This window comes from Emys orbicularis, chromosome 8, assembly GCF_028017835.1.
Source record: "Emys orbicularis isolate rEmyOrb1 chromosome 8, rEmyOrb1.hap1, whole genome shotgun sequence".
NCBI classification, from domain to species: Eukaryota; Metazoa; Chordata; order Testudines; family Emydidae; genus Emys; species Emys orbicularis.
The window spans coordinates 27899956-27915000 of NC_088690.1; the positions used below are offsets into that span (position 1 = coordinate 27899956).

The following is a 15045-nucleotide window of genomic DNA, read 5'->3' on the forward strand; positions in this document are numbered from 1 at the left end:
GGTCCCTTCCAGTTCTAGGAGATAGGTATATCTCCATATATTATTTTATTATTATATAAGCCTATGAGAAGTAACAAAAAAACCCCAAACCCAACAACCCCAAAAACTGAAAAATGTCAGATCCATTTGTTTCCAGTATGTCTGACAAGAGGTGAAGTAAATACCTGTCCTTCATTTTAAATTCTTCAGGACAGGGGCTTGTCTTTGCTTTGTCTGTAAAGCATCATGCATGCCTGTGGAGATGCAGAAATAACAAATGATGCAGCTGCATTCTTCCGCTGGCCCTTATTGCTATCAGATGAACAAATTATGGTGGTGAGCATAATATTCATAGATACCAATATTATACTTCTGTAGCCTAATAGGACTCCAAACAGATCTGTTCTGTGCTCCATCAGTACAAGGATTATTTGTTAGTACATTCCGTATGTGGGTCAGCAGAATCAATCGGTTGTGGGTCTCAAATCAGAAATTATTTGGTTTAACCCAGTGTTGTCTTGACACAGAAGATTAAGCCATGTATTTGCCACGGGCTTGAATTACTTGTTTCTTCATACCCGCTTTATATATAAAAAAAAATGTTAAAACCTGAGATGATCAAAAACTAAGACAACACATACATGCTAGGCTTTTCTTCTGTTGGGATCTAATCAAGCAAGAATGATGCCGGGTGAGAAGATGTTACAGTAATTATTTTCCTGCAAGGTGTAGAGTGGGTGACGATGTTTTTTAGATTTTAAATGGCCTAGTTATTTACAGCCCACAATTTTTTGTTGTTACACTGAGCTTGATTGTTTACAGCACATTGATTTAAATTACTCTATCATACTGCTCTTTTTTAAGGTGATTAGAACATGTTTAATTGTTTTATGTGTATTTGTCATGTACTGATAATTCATTACCAGTGCCTCTCGGCCTTTAGCAATGTAACTATCAATTTGTATCAGAGAGAAGGTGTAAACAAAATGTACTGAACCATCATGTTAATTTGAGACTGAGAGAATTAAAAAAAGAATAGAAACTCATTCAGAATTATACGCTTAACAGTGACTGTAGAGAGCGCAAAAGATTGATACTGAAATAAAGAAAAAAAGACACAAGAGAATCATGTAAAATCACATAACCTTTTTTTACCTTTCTTCACTATTTTGAAGAACAATTATTTTTATTACTCTTATTTTCTCCCTACAGTGCCTACTACCGCAGTGACAATAACTTCTTCAGCAGAGCTATACAAAACCACTGTGTCAACCATAAGCATGACTTCACAGAAAGGCCCCATAAGCACAACATTAGCTGGAGGCACAAAGGAAGGAAGCAGAGGGCCCAAGCCACCACCAGCAGTTTCCACAACGAAAATTCCTCCTGTGACAAGTTTTTTCCCTTTGCCAGAGAGATTCTGTGAACCTGATGAGGCCAGGGGGATTAGCTGGCCTCAGACGCAAAGAGGAATGATGGTTGAACGCCCTTGTCCCAAAGGAACTCGAGGTATTGCCTTAAAAAAAATCTTGATCTCAAGTAAATGTTTCAAAAGGAATGGACAACTCTTTTATAGCATTTTTTGTTTTGGGTAATCTCAAACTGTCATGATTTTTGTTACTCGGAGTATGTAGTGTTTGTTCAGGCTTTGATCTATAAAAGGCATTTGAAAATAGGTACAGAATGACCTCACACACACTTTTCAAGAACCCAGGGCAAATTTTAGGTCTTTGCTTGAGAACTGTAGAGAAGCTTGCTTACAGCTGCCTTTCCCATTATGAGCTGCTCTCTGGATGATTTCCAGGGAAAATCAAGAGATTTTTGTTTGTTTGCTGTAAAAGTCTGATACTTTACCCTGATTTGTGTATTGCCATTTGTAATTTACATTATTTTCTTACATTTTGTCAGTTGTTTCCACTAGTGCTATTCAAAATTTAATAAAGAGTTTGGAGTGCATTGTAGCTGATTTCCCGAATGCATGCAGAAAAATGGTTTCAATTTCACTGTTGTTTCTACATCTGTTGTAGGAACTGCCTCGTATCTCTGCATGGTTTCCACTGGAACATGGAACCCTAAGGGCCCTGATCTTAGCAACTGTACCTCACACTGGGTAAATCAGCTGGCTCAGAAGGTTGGTTGGAACCCTTTAATATGATACACACTGGTGATTAAGGGTTTTAACTCTGAACATAAATTATTCAGCTTTGTATGTTGAAACCATCTTTATTACTCTTTGTTCAATTTAAAAGCAGAAAGAATTATGCATACTTTGTCTGTAAAGCATTTACTGAAAGCTAGGTTCACATGTGTTCTTTGGTAAGCTGTTTTCTAAATTAAACTCTTTAATGAGTCCATGCTTGCTTAATTTCATTCCTATTAAATTCAAACGTGCTTTTTGATGTTCAATAGAAAAAAAGTACATTCACCTAATAAATCAAGTACTATAAAGTGCACACCAAAATATGTACGGTATAAGCAGATGTTTAGCTAACTGAAAATGATGGAAGAAAGTGCATTCTAAAAAAGTGCATTAAAAACAGAATATGATTAGAGTGCAGCATCACTTTTTGTTTTTCCCCTCCCTAGTGAGCCTTAGTGAGGTTTATGAAACTAAATAATTTGCCATCACTACCAGCTGCTTGACTTTCAAATGCCTCAAACACTGGTATGAACAAAAAGATTTATTAGTGTCTGATAACAGTGGTAAAATAAAAGTGAAGATGAAATAGAAGATCTAGCCCAAAATCACCAATCTGATTTCTGGTTTTGATGGCTGTTAAGAACTGCTTTGTGTGTTATGGATCTAAGAACTTTTAATCTTCTGAGATAAAGTTATTGGTTCAATTAGTTGTGGATTTCAACGTACGTGCAAATGATTATTTTGCCACAACAAAGGTATACAGAGAATCAGAATTGGAAGCCATAAGTAGAACAAGGGATCCTGCTGAGATAATATAAATTGTCTTTTTAGATCAGAAGTGGAGAAAATGCTGCTAGTCTTGCCAATGAACTGGCTAAACACACCAAAGGACCAGTTTTTGCTGGTGATGTGAGTTCATCAGTGAGGCTGATGGAACAGTTGGTGGACATTCTTGATGCTCAACTGCAAGAACTGAGGCCTAGTGAAAAAGACTCAGCTGGGCGGAGTTATAACAAGGTACACAGCTTCCCACACCTCCATCTGCTAGGATAATCCTTTTTTCCCTTTCAGAAACATTACTGCCAAATCTATGCTTTACTCCTACTGTACAAATAAAGATTTAAGAAAAAAACAAATCCACAATAAAGTGTAAATTTTATTAATTGGCTGACATGAAGCTCAGTAGATGACTGGGTTCAAATATAAAATGTGTGTATGCTTATTCAAATATTGAATATATCACCTCTGGTTTGAGAAGAAGGGACACTATTGAACTCTGGGGAGTAGCGTATCTTCATGGAAACCTATTGCAGGATCAGAGCCTTTGCTAGTCCATTTAAGACCTGAGCATTAGTCACTAATGATAATTGGGTATATTAAACATGTTATTACTACTGGCAAATATTATCACAGATAAAAATATCTCTTGATATTCTTGAATATGAATCATAATAACATTATCATTCCAGTTTTCCGGTTGTGAGTGCTAAACTTCTTGCCCATTGTGATTCAGTCAGCACAATATAAATTAAGGATTTTTCACACAGTCTGTTTTGGAAAGACCATCCCATCCTCTCACATCTCCCACTCTGGCAACTACAGTCTTGGGATTTTAGCTCTTTCAAGAGTGGTTGATGGTTTTATTCAAAATGCCTAGCTATATTGCTGAGCAGAGTTCCTCCAGAGACCAAGCATATGCCCATAGTCTACCCATAGTTTGAACAGAAATCCCACTGATGGAGGAAAGGAAGGTTATAACCAGGTATATGGTTGGGGAGTAGTGTCCTTCAAGAATGTTGCATGGCCCCATGGAAGTACATTGGGCTAAAACTAGACAGACATCTGGACTCTGCATACTGAAGATTTGACACAGCAGACTAATTTTTGGATATTTCTGTAGCTTCCAGAATGTGTCTAATCTCTGATTTTCTTTTTTCTTACTAAAAAGCTCCAAAAACGAGAGAAGACATGCAGGGCTTACCTTAAGGTATCTCTCCTGTGCTGTCACCCTGCTTTCACCCTGCTTCAGCAACCTGCCACGCTTTATCATCTTGCTGCATGATCCTATGTATTTCAGTCTTTGATAAATGTGTTTTGTGCCCCATATCAACTGTACAAATGTTGGCTTTGCACAGGTATAATACTCTCAGAATAAGCAAATGATCAGCGCTTACAACTCTTCTCCTCCCCCCTGCCCCCAATCGAAAAGTAATGAGTATTGTGATTTGGAGATGTTAATATCTCTGTTTCCTTGTGTTATGTTTGTGGAGAAAAAATGTCAATAAAACAGAAATGGTGTCATATTGCTAGTTTCTCGCTTTTTCTGAGGTGCAATCTTAAATTCCAGAGATTTTTGTTAAGAGTCTTACAAAGGTCAGATTCAGCAACTTAAGGGAGTGGACTGCAAATAAAAATAAAATCATCCTGTAACTTTACAGTACAGTATGCGCCAAGTGCCCCATTAGCTAAGCTACAAGGGGCATGCAGTATATTGTTACCTGACTTTCAGTTTCTTGCAGATTCTGCAGCCTCCATCCCTGCAGTGCCCAGTTCCCACACTGTGATGCTGTGCCAGTTATGTCACTGCCACCACTCAGTACTGCTAGTGGAAGAAACTGGCCTAGAGTGGATCACGTAAGTGGCTTTTTAAAATTATATTGCACGGTTTTTCAAAGTTTCTTTTTTAATATTATTAATTTTTGCTTACACCCTATGGGATATAATACAATGGTAATAAAAACTTTGAAACACCGCACAACATAATAAAAAGAAAAGCCTCTTATCTGACTTTCCCCCCTTTATATAGGACTGCTCCAGTCACCAGCCTTCACAGGCTAGAGCCTTGCATAGAAATGGGAGCTGGTTGGTCACAGCAAGAATAGTTACTGTGAGATCCAAAGGGAAAAAAGAAATAGGAGTGGTGGAATCAGATTTCAAATAATAATATTTTAATTGTCCCTTTTAGCCTGGTTAATGGGGAGCACAGCAGATATTGTTGGAATGGACTGAATTTTCATAATTCATTTGCAGTTCACCTTTTAAGATATAGGTTAATGGGAAATGTAGTAATTGGTGTGTTGCCCAGGACACGTGTGTCATTGGGACAAAAATAGTCTTTTATTTTTTCCCCCTCTCTTTAGCAGGGAGGAGAGCGCACCTCAGAAATATTATTATATTGATAATCATTTTGATTCCACTGAAGAAATACATAGAGTTAGATTGTACCGTAGTAAATAAGGCATGCTTCAAGTTAATGAATGCATATAATCAGCACGGTATATAGATACACAAGAAACAGTAGCACGACCTTAATTTCTGACCGGTATCATTTTCAGTGAGTCTCAAATGAGCTTCTCTGTTCAGATAAGAATAACAAACCTCTTGAAATTACAAATCAAAAACTGACTTACACTATGCAAATGAAGCAAGTTCCCACTTTGTGACAGAGGATTCAATTGTACCTCAGATTAGAGGCTCCAATCTGTATTTCTTGGTGACTAATGAATCTGGCCTCTGCAGACCAATTTCTGTTCCACTCTAGTTAATGGCTGCAGCAGTATCAGTGTGAGCATTTTGACTATTCTGTCTCCCATTAGAGAACGAAAAAAAGCCTTTTAATGCCACTTCGAAGTATCCTCAACCTGCCAGGAAGGTTGTGTGGCTCACAATGCTGGCAGAAAGAGGATATAAAGATGGATTAGGCTAATTAATCTTGCTCTGACAGTAGCCTCAACCAACTTTTCCTAATCATTCATGTGCACAGTGTAGTATTCCAAACCAATATTTTTGTGTTCCGTTTCCATTCCCAGTGCTTTTAAACTGATCAAATTATATATGTGCTTAATGACACATTATGACTAGGTAAATGGGACAATGATTCAGCAATGCATGGCATATTCAATGCACAGCTACATTATGCATTAATGTGTAAGAGCCTGCCTTCAATTGATTAACTGATTACTGTGATTGATTGGATTATTTTGTAAAGAGAATGTAATGATGTCTCTTCAAATTCCCTTTTCTCCTTACTTACTGTTGTTTTATATGCAGCTTAATGAACCCTAATACATAATAATATAGTTGTCACAGTGCAGACTTTCAAAAATGGGAACTTTGTTCAGTTTTGTAATTATGCTTTCACAAATAACAGGGTCAGTCAGTGGGCATCTTGTTTGCTGTACTGATTTCCTTTGTTGAATGACCATTGTGCAGGAATGGAAGTTAGTAAGCTTCCAAGTATTTGTCAACAGGTACAGGAAAGGGGAGAGAGAGTGGTGCAGACTATTTTATAACTACTGAGGCAACTTCATTTCATGCCTCTTATAATAAAAGAGAGAGTTTGTCTTAGACAACAGATTATGGTACTGTAGCTGCATGTGTTGTGTTAAGTTTGCAGGATAATAGTATTGCCTTTTTAGCCTAAACGTTGGAATGCTGGCTTTGGTATTTTTGGTGTTTTCTAAATGTGAATTATATTTTTTTGACATTAACTTCAATATTAAGCTTCAGGCAAGACCATTTGCATTGGTTCTTACATTTCTCAGCACATTAATAACGCAGTCTTCATATCTGATACAAAACAAGTCAGATCTGCATGTTTACCAGTGACAGATGATACACTGCTGGTGACTAGTGCACCTCTATTTGTGCTAGTTCAACAAAGGGTTGGAAATATTTTTATGTTGAAAATAGTTTTCTGGTACCATTAAATCACAGTAAATCATCTTGACAGTTAAATATTATAATTGTCACCAGATGACATTGGAAACTTTCTCCCACTGCCTAGGGCAATCACACCTAATGATAGTTTTCTAATGAATACAGGCAATCGTTGACACAGTGAACAACCTGCTCAGGCCTGAAGCTCTAGAATCCTGGAAAGATATGAATTCTTCAGAACAAGCACACGCTGCAACAATGTTACTTGATACACTAGAAGAAGGGGCTTTTGTCTTGGCTGACAATCTCTTAGAACCAACTAGAGTCTCAATGCCCACTGAAAACATTGGTAAGTTAATTTGTCTTCAAGTGTAGTTTCAAATACTGCATATCCCGCTATGACAAGAAAACAACAACCAAGGTTAATAGTCACAGTACACTAGGAAAGCTGGGGTCTGCAGTACTTGGTAGTGAGCTGCAGCTTCCCATCTGGGGGACGGGGGGGGGGGAAAGTGTTCGTAAATTGGGGTGTTTTCTTAATTAGTTAAAAAAAGTATTCTTCTGTAGCATAATTAATGCTATGTAAAAAAGTAAAGCAGTTCATGTTGCAAAGTTCATCTACAATTGAAAAATCATTACCAAAATGTATGGATATGAATAGTGCTTAAATGCCAGAGAATGGATTTTCTGAAGTAACTGAAATGCTTGCTGTGGAGCTGTGGAAATGTTTTCCCATTATATATAATCTGTTCCTAATGAATTTAAATTACTTTCTGGAATGTGCTTTGCCAGTTACATTTTTTAGGCACATAGAACATGGACCAAATGTTTATATTAAACATAACTGCCTTCAGGTGAATGCATTCAGTGAACTACATCTCCCATAATGCAGAATAGCCATGCTCCATAGATTACAAAATAGTTGCAGATACTTGGAACATAATTTAGAATTTAAATGGTGGCCCCGATGAAGGGCTCAGCATTAGGGATCTACAAAGACAGGTATAGTCTTGAGTTAGTTATACCCACTGCTGGTACATAAAATTAAAATGTCTTTAGTGTACTGGTGAGTCACGTCTCAGTGAGGTACAAGGGGAAAGGGAAGCATATGATGCCGAGGTGCTGGGTCAGAGGCTTGGGGATTGGACCGAGAGATTTGGGAATGGGAAGTGTATTGAATAAATAATTTTTTGGATGGGGGTGTGAGAAGAATGTTGAACTGCTGGGTACTTAGGGTCTCGCAGGTGAAAGGCCTCTAGATCAACTTAGGTTTTAATCCAAATAAATAATATCTTAAACCTCTATTTTCCCTCTTAAAACTGCATCCTAAACATCACATTGTAAGCAAAGTAATATTGGTGTGAACTGTGCACTTGTAAATTCAAATTCTGGATGGCCCTTACTTTTTATAGTGGTGGCTCTGCCTGCCTAATTATAGAACTTTCATAGGAAATGTTTATCATCATCACTAATTTATCACTATCACTACTAAATAGTTACACCAATTGACATTACAAAAGTTTCATTCCCTTATTAGGAGTTTGAATAGAATCTCTTTGTGAAAAGCTTTTGAGAGTTTGAGCTGGATTTAACTGTTAAAGAATAATTTTAAAAAACATATTCTCTCTTGTCTGATTTAATTGAAGACATTTTTCATTCTTATTTTTACCTTTACTTTTTTCCCCTTGAAAAACAGTAAGGACATATCTTTTGCAAATTAGCCTACATGCCACTTGTAAGGCAACAGCTTCCTTTAAAGTAGACTGTGTATCTAGGCCCCTGATCTTTGAAACACTGATGTACAAGTAGTTCTATTGAGTTCGATGGGACTACTTGTACGTCAGTGCTCAGGAGAAGCTGCCTTCAAATTAAAATAATATATTGCTCATGTCAAGGCTACTGATGTCAGTCAAGGCCTAACAGACCAGCTGTGCAAGCACAACTCCCATTAAACTAAATGGCATTCAGAAACAGAGCAACCTAAAATCTTAACTCCAGAAAGGCTTGCAGCGGACTACCCGTCCCCTCCATTCCCCACAGTTCTCCCTCTCTCCCCTTTAAAGACATTCTGAGTGAAATACTGCCCCCCACCCCCACCCCCATTGAACTCAGTGGTAAAAGTCTCCTTGACTTCAGTGACCCGTGATGTCACAATTTATACTTATACTGAACTTATTAGTCAAATAAATAGTCTCCATGCAAAAACCACTGTAGATCTGTCATGTTCTTGTACATTCACTGTTTTGTTGGTTATTGGAAGCATTTGTGTTTGTCCTTCAGAATATGTAGGGGGGGGAAATTTAAACCATTGTCAAATGTGATGTACAGGTGGGTGTAAATGCCAGGTTTTAACACTGAGGCAAAGATATTTCCTGATAAGTGGGCTGTCCTGAACTGAGTAATTTTACCTATCAGCGAGCATCCAACCTTGCGAGGTAATTCTATAAAACCTTAGTTCTGCACTATACAAACCTGAGTTAAATGTAAAGAACTGATAGTAACAGTTAAATCGTTTTTAAAATACTTGTTTGGCAGAACATAAAATGTCTTCCAACAACTCTTTAACATACATGCAGAAAACCTATATTTTGGACTTTTCTAGACACAAATACAGATTCACATAACTATACTATTTAAACGCACCTAGCTATTTACAGTATTTTAGGATAGCCTTAGTATTGCATAATTGCTGTTAAAAACTGTAGACAGACACTAACAATTTATGCAGTAGAGACACTCTGGGCTTCAAAAATTAAGCATTTCTTCAACCTAAGATTTTACAACATTTTTAAAGTGATATCTTGTAAGCACACAATAAAACAAGGTTTGTTATCATGTTTTCACCACTGAAGTGCTGTTACTTTGGTAGTATGAACTAAGTTTGATTAAAGATTAAAGAAACTAAGTCCACATAGTTGAAATATGCCAGCATGCATTTGTCTTGAAGAGGCAAACAAGGACAGCAGAATAAGGAGTTTTCAGAAAGTTATCACCTGCCACATTGTAATCTGACCACAAAATATGTTTTCTACTTTTTTTTTCTCCCCTCCCCTGTTGGTTTGTGTTTGGTCCGACTAGTTCTGGAAGTTGCAGTGCTCAGTACAGAAGGCCAGGTGCAGGACTTGAAATTTCCTCAGGGCAGTGAAGGAGGGAATTTGATCCAACTGTCTGCAAACACTGTGAAACAGAACAGCAGGAATGGTAAGTTTGGGCACATAAACAATCTGACTCCTTTAATCTGTGTAAAATACACATTTAAAGCAATAGTAATTTAAATCTTGCATTTCTGAATATGTTAATACATTGACTTGCAGAAGTAAAAATAGCTGTTCAGTGGCTCTTTCTTGTATGGAGTGTGTGTAAGTCTCTTTGGTTGGAATCCAAATCCTGCATAATGCATTCATCTTTGCTGATGTTTTATTTTGCATTTAGACAATAGATTATTCAGCACACATTGTACTCTTCACCTACAATTCCATGACATTATAATGGGAGTTTTCCTTTAATAGGATTAGCAAAATTGGTTTTCATCATTTACAAAAGTTTGGGACGGTTCCTCAGTACCGAAAACGCAACCATAAAGCTGGGTAGTGACTTCGTTGGTCGGAACAGTACCATTGCAGTGAACTCCCACGTCATTGCAGCCTCCATCAACAAGGAGTCCAGCCGTGTGTACCTGACTGATCCTGTGCTTTTTACCCTGGAACACATTGATGTGAGTTATGCTAATGAATTAATAGGAAGGACATAAAATCAGCAAGAGAGAAGAGCAAAGCAGAAAAAACCACCTTCCTTCCATTTGAATTTTAAATGTTGGACTAGGTCAGAGACACAAGTTTATTTAAGTCTATGAACATAAAATTAAATGAGCCTGGTTCAGTGATTATTAGAACTTAAGTGTATTCTTAATGAAAGCTAATTCAGTAATCAACATGAAAATGTAAATGACTCTAATTTGTTTCTAAGTGAAAATTAACTCTTACCTTAGCAGCAGGATAGAAAAATATCAACTGCTATGACTCTGCCTGTTTAATGTAGCAAAATTAAATGACACTTGGAGTACTTACTTTAATTCCGGGCCAGCTTTGAGAAACCTTTACAAATTGTTCAAGTAGATTTATGCAACAGAGAACAGAGTGTAGCTTCTACAGTCTCCGATGCCTCAAAGTTTGCTGCCCATCTTCCTCGTGACTGCTAAATCCATATGTTTCTTTTCACTACGCTCTTTCACTCTGCTGTTTGAGTTGGGTTCTTCCTGTTCCCATGCCAAGAGAGTGGGTATAGTAAGCTATCAGGACTGGCTCAGAAAAATATGTGTGGGTTTTCCTCTTTTTTATCTACTTCAGCAGGTTCTCCTTGAAGTAGGCCTTGAGGAGCTAACCCTTTCCCGGTGCCTCTTATGTGCAACTTTGGTTTGCTCAAAAATGAGAATAGAAAAGGGACAGTATTTTTAAATGGTCAGTTACAGGTGAAATCCTACAGAATAAATTCAGTTTTAATTTTGCAGAAAGAAAAAAAAAGACTACAATGCACCATTAGTGCATAAAATAGTAAGATGGAAATTGTAATTGTTTAAAATTGGGTCTACAGTAATTGAGATTACACATTAGAGTGTTTCGGACTATAAAGTCCCTTTTAAACTAGATATCTGCCTTGTACAACATAGTCCACAACTTTGCTGATGAAAAACTTTATAGTCCGAAACATGCAAAGTTTAATCTAAATTACCTTTTACATATATTGAACAACTGTTATTGCCATTTTAGAGTGTAAAATCCTAATTTTATTTTATCCTTTTATCCCCCAGCCTGACAATTATTTCAATGCAAATTGCTCCTTCTGGAACTACTCAGAGAGGACTATGATGGGATACTGGTCCACTCAGGGGTGCAAGCTGATTGACACAAATAAAACTCATACATCTTGTGCTTGCAGCCACCTAACCAACTTTGCAATCCTTATGGCCCATAGGGAAATTGTGGTAAGTAATGATGCTTCTAGTCAGTATAGAGCAAACCTTTGAAGGTTTGGCTTTAATATGCAGAAGAAAGCAAAAGTTCAGATGCTTATCCAAATCTTAAACATATCTCTGAGCATTTCCAACTTTCATGCATCACTTCCAAGAGCAGTTTCCTCTCCATATGACCTTTCTCCCTCTTCCATAGAGCTGATCACAAGGTGAGGGGAACATTTTTTTTTTTTTAATTGTTTCTGATTTTTGTCACAATCTTGATTTTGTTGAAATTTTCTGACCAGATGTGCTTTCCCACAACTGGACAGGTTTCAGGTCCCTCCTTTCAACTTCTAGCCCCATGCCTTTAACAAACTCCCAGATACAGCTGGATATGAATTGTGGGGAAGTTTGTGTATTCTATGCCCTCCCTTAAACACAAGCTGCTATACTAATGATGAGGTCCAGCAGCCTCTTTACTGGGTTCTTCAAACTTCCCTGCACTACAGAGCTTTGCCATCTAGCTGCATACCACGCTGCCGATGAGATCTCTAAAGTCCCAGAGCATGTGACATTTGAATGGCTCTGGGACTTTGCCTGGACATTGTGCACTTTGGAGAGCGGCTAAATAGGGAAGCCCAAGAGTGCCTGCAAATATAAACGTAGCAGCAGCATAGCCCAGCAAAGAAGCTGCCAGAGAGTTGCTGAGCCATACAACCAATATAAAAAACAAAACGAAGGAGAATGACAGGATTGACCCTGTGACCAATGAAAGTGAGGACAATCTTCTGAACCAGTCTTTACCTGAACATGAGGTTTGAGTTTGTGTTGTAAGTTGAAGGGTCAGATGAGTTACTCTGCTTTTTTTTTGTTCTAATTGATTTCTTCATGATGAATGTTCACATATTTCTTCCACTCAGGCTTCTTGGACATAGAGTTGTAGGTTTGTAGGAAAGAACCAAGGTTTTCTCTTATAGACTATTATAAGAATTTTCTTTTGTATCTGCACATGTGTACAGTAATACATTCACGGTACAAGTCTCTTCCACAGAATTTTCTTCAAGCTTACAGATCACCATGAAAAAAGTAAAAATATTATCTCGTCTATTTCAAATTTCTATCTCTGTGCACTCAGAGCTGCCTTTCTTGCACCCACACTAATCTTGAACAGCAGATAAACCTGACATCAGATTGATAAAATACTCAGCACGTTTCTTCTGTCATCTATAAAATTCATCAGGAATTTTCTAGCTGCTACCTGTTTAAATGATCTTCTGTTTGTACTGATAAGTGGCCATATTAATTTTCTCCATTCTTGATTATTTTCAGTACAAAGATGGAGTGCATGAGCTACTCCTTACTGTCATCACCTGGGTGGGAATTGTCATCTCCCTTGTATGCCTGGCCATCTGCATCTTCACATTCTGTTTCTTCCGTGGCCTACAAAGTGATCGTAATACTATTCACAAGAATCTTTGTATCAACCTATTCATTGCAGAGTTCATTTTCCTAATAGGCATCGATAAAACAGAATACAAAGTAAGTCTGTGTGCATATTGATCTTGTTCTCTGAAAATGACTGTTTGAAATGGATGTGAATTTAAATATGACACCACTGCCAAGCTTTCAAGTTTCTGTATGTAACGGACACAGCAAGGCTGGGATAAAAGGCGTTACAAAAGATTAAGATGGACATGTTCACAAATAATATTTGCAGGCATCAAAAATACCATTATAGCTTCTGTTTCCCTCTTAAAGGGAAATAGTGTTTTTCCACTAAGAAGCATATGTTAATAAAGATAGGTGATTTAAAGGGTACTTGTCAAAGTGGTGCTGAAATTAAATGTTGATGTACCAGAAACGTGAACTTTTTACACTGAAGACCTCTGAGTGTCTGATGCAACTTTTTGAAGCTTTGGTGAAATTCATCCCATCATTCAGAGTTGAGAGAGTGGATTAGAATTTAATAATTTGGTAGAATTTCATCCAGCATTCAGCTAGACAGGAGTGAATCTAAATTGGCTACTGATACAACAGCAGAACTTCCTAAAATAGTAAAAGCAAAGTTATTTTATATTAAAGCAGATAGAAAATTTGGATGGCTGCATAAGAATTTTAAACAGAAGATATAAATAATACATGTAGAACCAACTGTTCTTTATTTATCTTCATGTACCAAATCATCTACAATGTAAGTCTTGCAGTAGTGTTAACATCCCAGTCTCAAAATTAAGGAATTGTTTTTAATGCTTCCACTACAGTAAGGAATATTAATAAGTTATTTCCATACTTAACGTACGTAGTGCAATTGAGTATACTTTCTGCAGCTACTGTGGACATGATACATTACTAACATTTCTGAATATCTAGCGTATGTTTTTGGCTAGTGAAAACTACTCTGGACTTGTGAAGGGTCTTTGGTAGAAATATTCAGTTACTACCTTCATAACAAAATTGAATGCTGTTTCATTTGCAGTGTATCGAATTAGCTAGGAAGGTTTTGGCAGTTTGTATTTTCATGTTTCTCTTTCTTTGCAGATTGCATGTCCGATATTTGCAGGCCTCTTACACTTTTTCTTCCTGGCAGCATTTGCCTGGATGTGCCTAGAAGGAGTGCAGCTCTATCTCATGTTAGTAGAAGTATTTGAAAGTGAATATTCTAGGAAGAAGTACTACTATGTTGCTGGCTACCTCTTCCCTGCCACAGTAGTTGGTGTCTCAGCAGCTATTGACTATAAGAGCTATGGAACAGAGAAAGCGTAAGTAATTGCAAGTGACCTGAGTGTTTTTCAAGTGAATAATTTTTTTAAAGCCTGTTAGCTGTCAGAGGGTCCCTGACAGACTAAAATAGCATTTGAAAGCTCTATTGGTAAGAGAATGGCAATGCCATGCACAAATTACAATCAAGTCTTTTGTAATTGTCTAGGTTCAGAGGATTTGTACTCTGGAGAGGCAGATTCTAAATTATAGTCTTTCTTTTAACACAAAAGATTGACCTAAAACAAATGGAAAAAGTAAATAACTTTTTGGCCTCAAATGGATATGAAGTAAAAATTCTTCCGAACTTAAAGTATCTGACAGGCTTAACCACCCAGTTTTAAGCTAATGCTTCATTAGATCTCTTTGTTCAGCTGGCCCTCTGGCTAACTCTCATTTTGAATTATGACAGTACAATATTCCAACCTATATATTTCACTTTGATAATATTTTATCAGAAGGGTAAAGCAGGATTAAAATTACCCATTGCCTTTTATTTATAAAAATACAGATATTTATAGAAAGTGACAGAAGGTAGACATAGAATGTTTCTGAGGAT

General features: G+C 37.2%; 1 protein-coding gene across 1 annotated transcript in view; it reads left to right on the top strand.

Annotated features, from left to right (window-relative positions):
• The window catches only part of ADGRL2 (adhesion G protein-coupled receptor L2), a 151253-nt gene that overhangs the window by 107525 nt on the left and 28683 nt on the right, over positions 1 to 15045 (top strand). The window contains exons 6-15 of the mRNA XM_065410118.1: positions 1192 to 1488; positions 2007 to 2110; positions 2951 to 3136; positions 4068 to 4106; positions 6944 to 7127; positions 9857 to 9979; positions 10288 to 10493; positions 11586 to 11759; positions 13059 to 13268; positions 14268 to 14488. Coding sequence (XP_065266190.1) covers positions 1192 to 1488; positions 2007 to 2110; positions 2951 to 3136; positions 4068 to 4106; positions 6944 to 7127; positions 9857 to 9979; positions 10288 to 10493; positions 11586 to 11759; positions 13059 to 13268; positions 14268 to 14488 — 1744 coding nt within the window. The remainder of the gene's footprint in view (positions 1 to 1191; positions 1489 to 2006; positions 2111 to 2950; positions 3137 to 4067; positions 4107 to 6943; positions 7128 to 9856; positions 9980 to 10287; positions 10494 to 11585; positions 11760 to 13058; positions 13269 to 14267; positions 14489 to 15045) is intronic.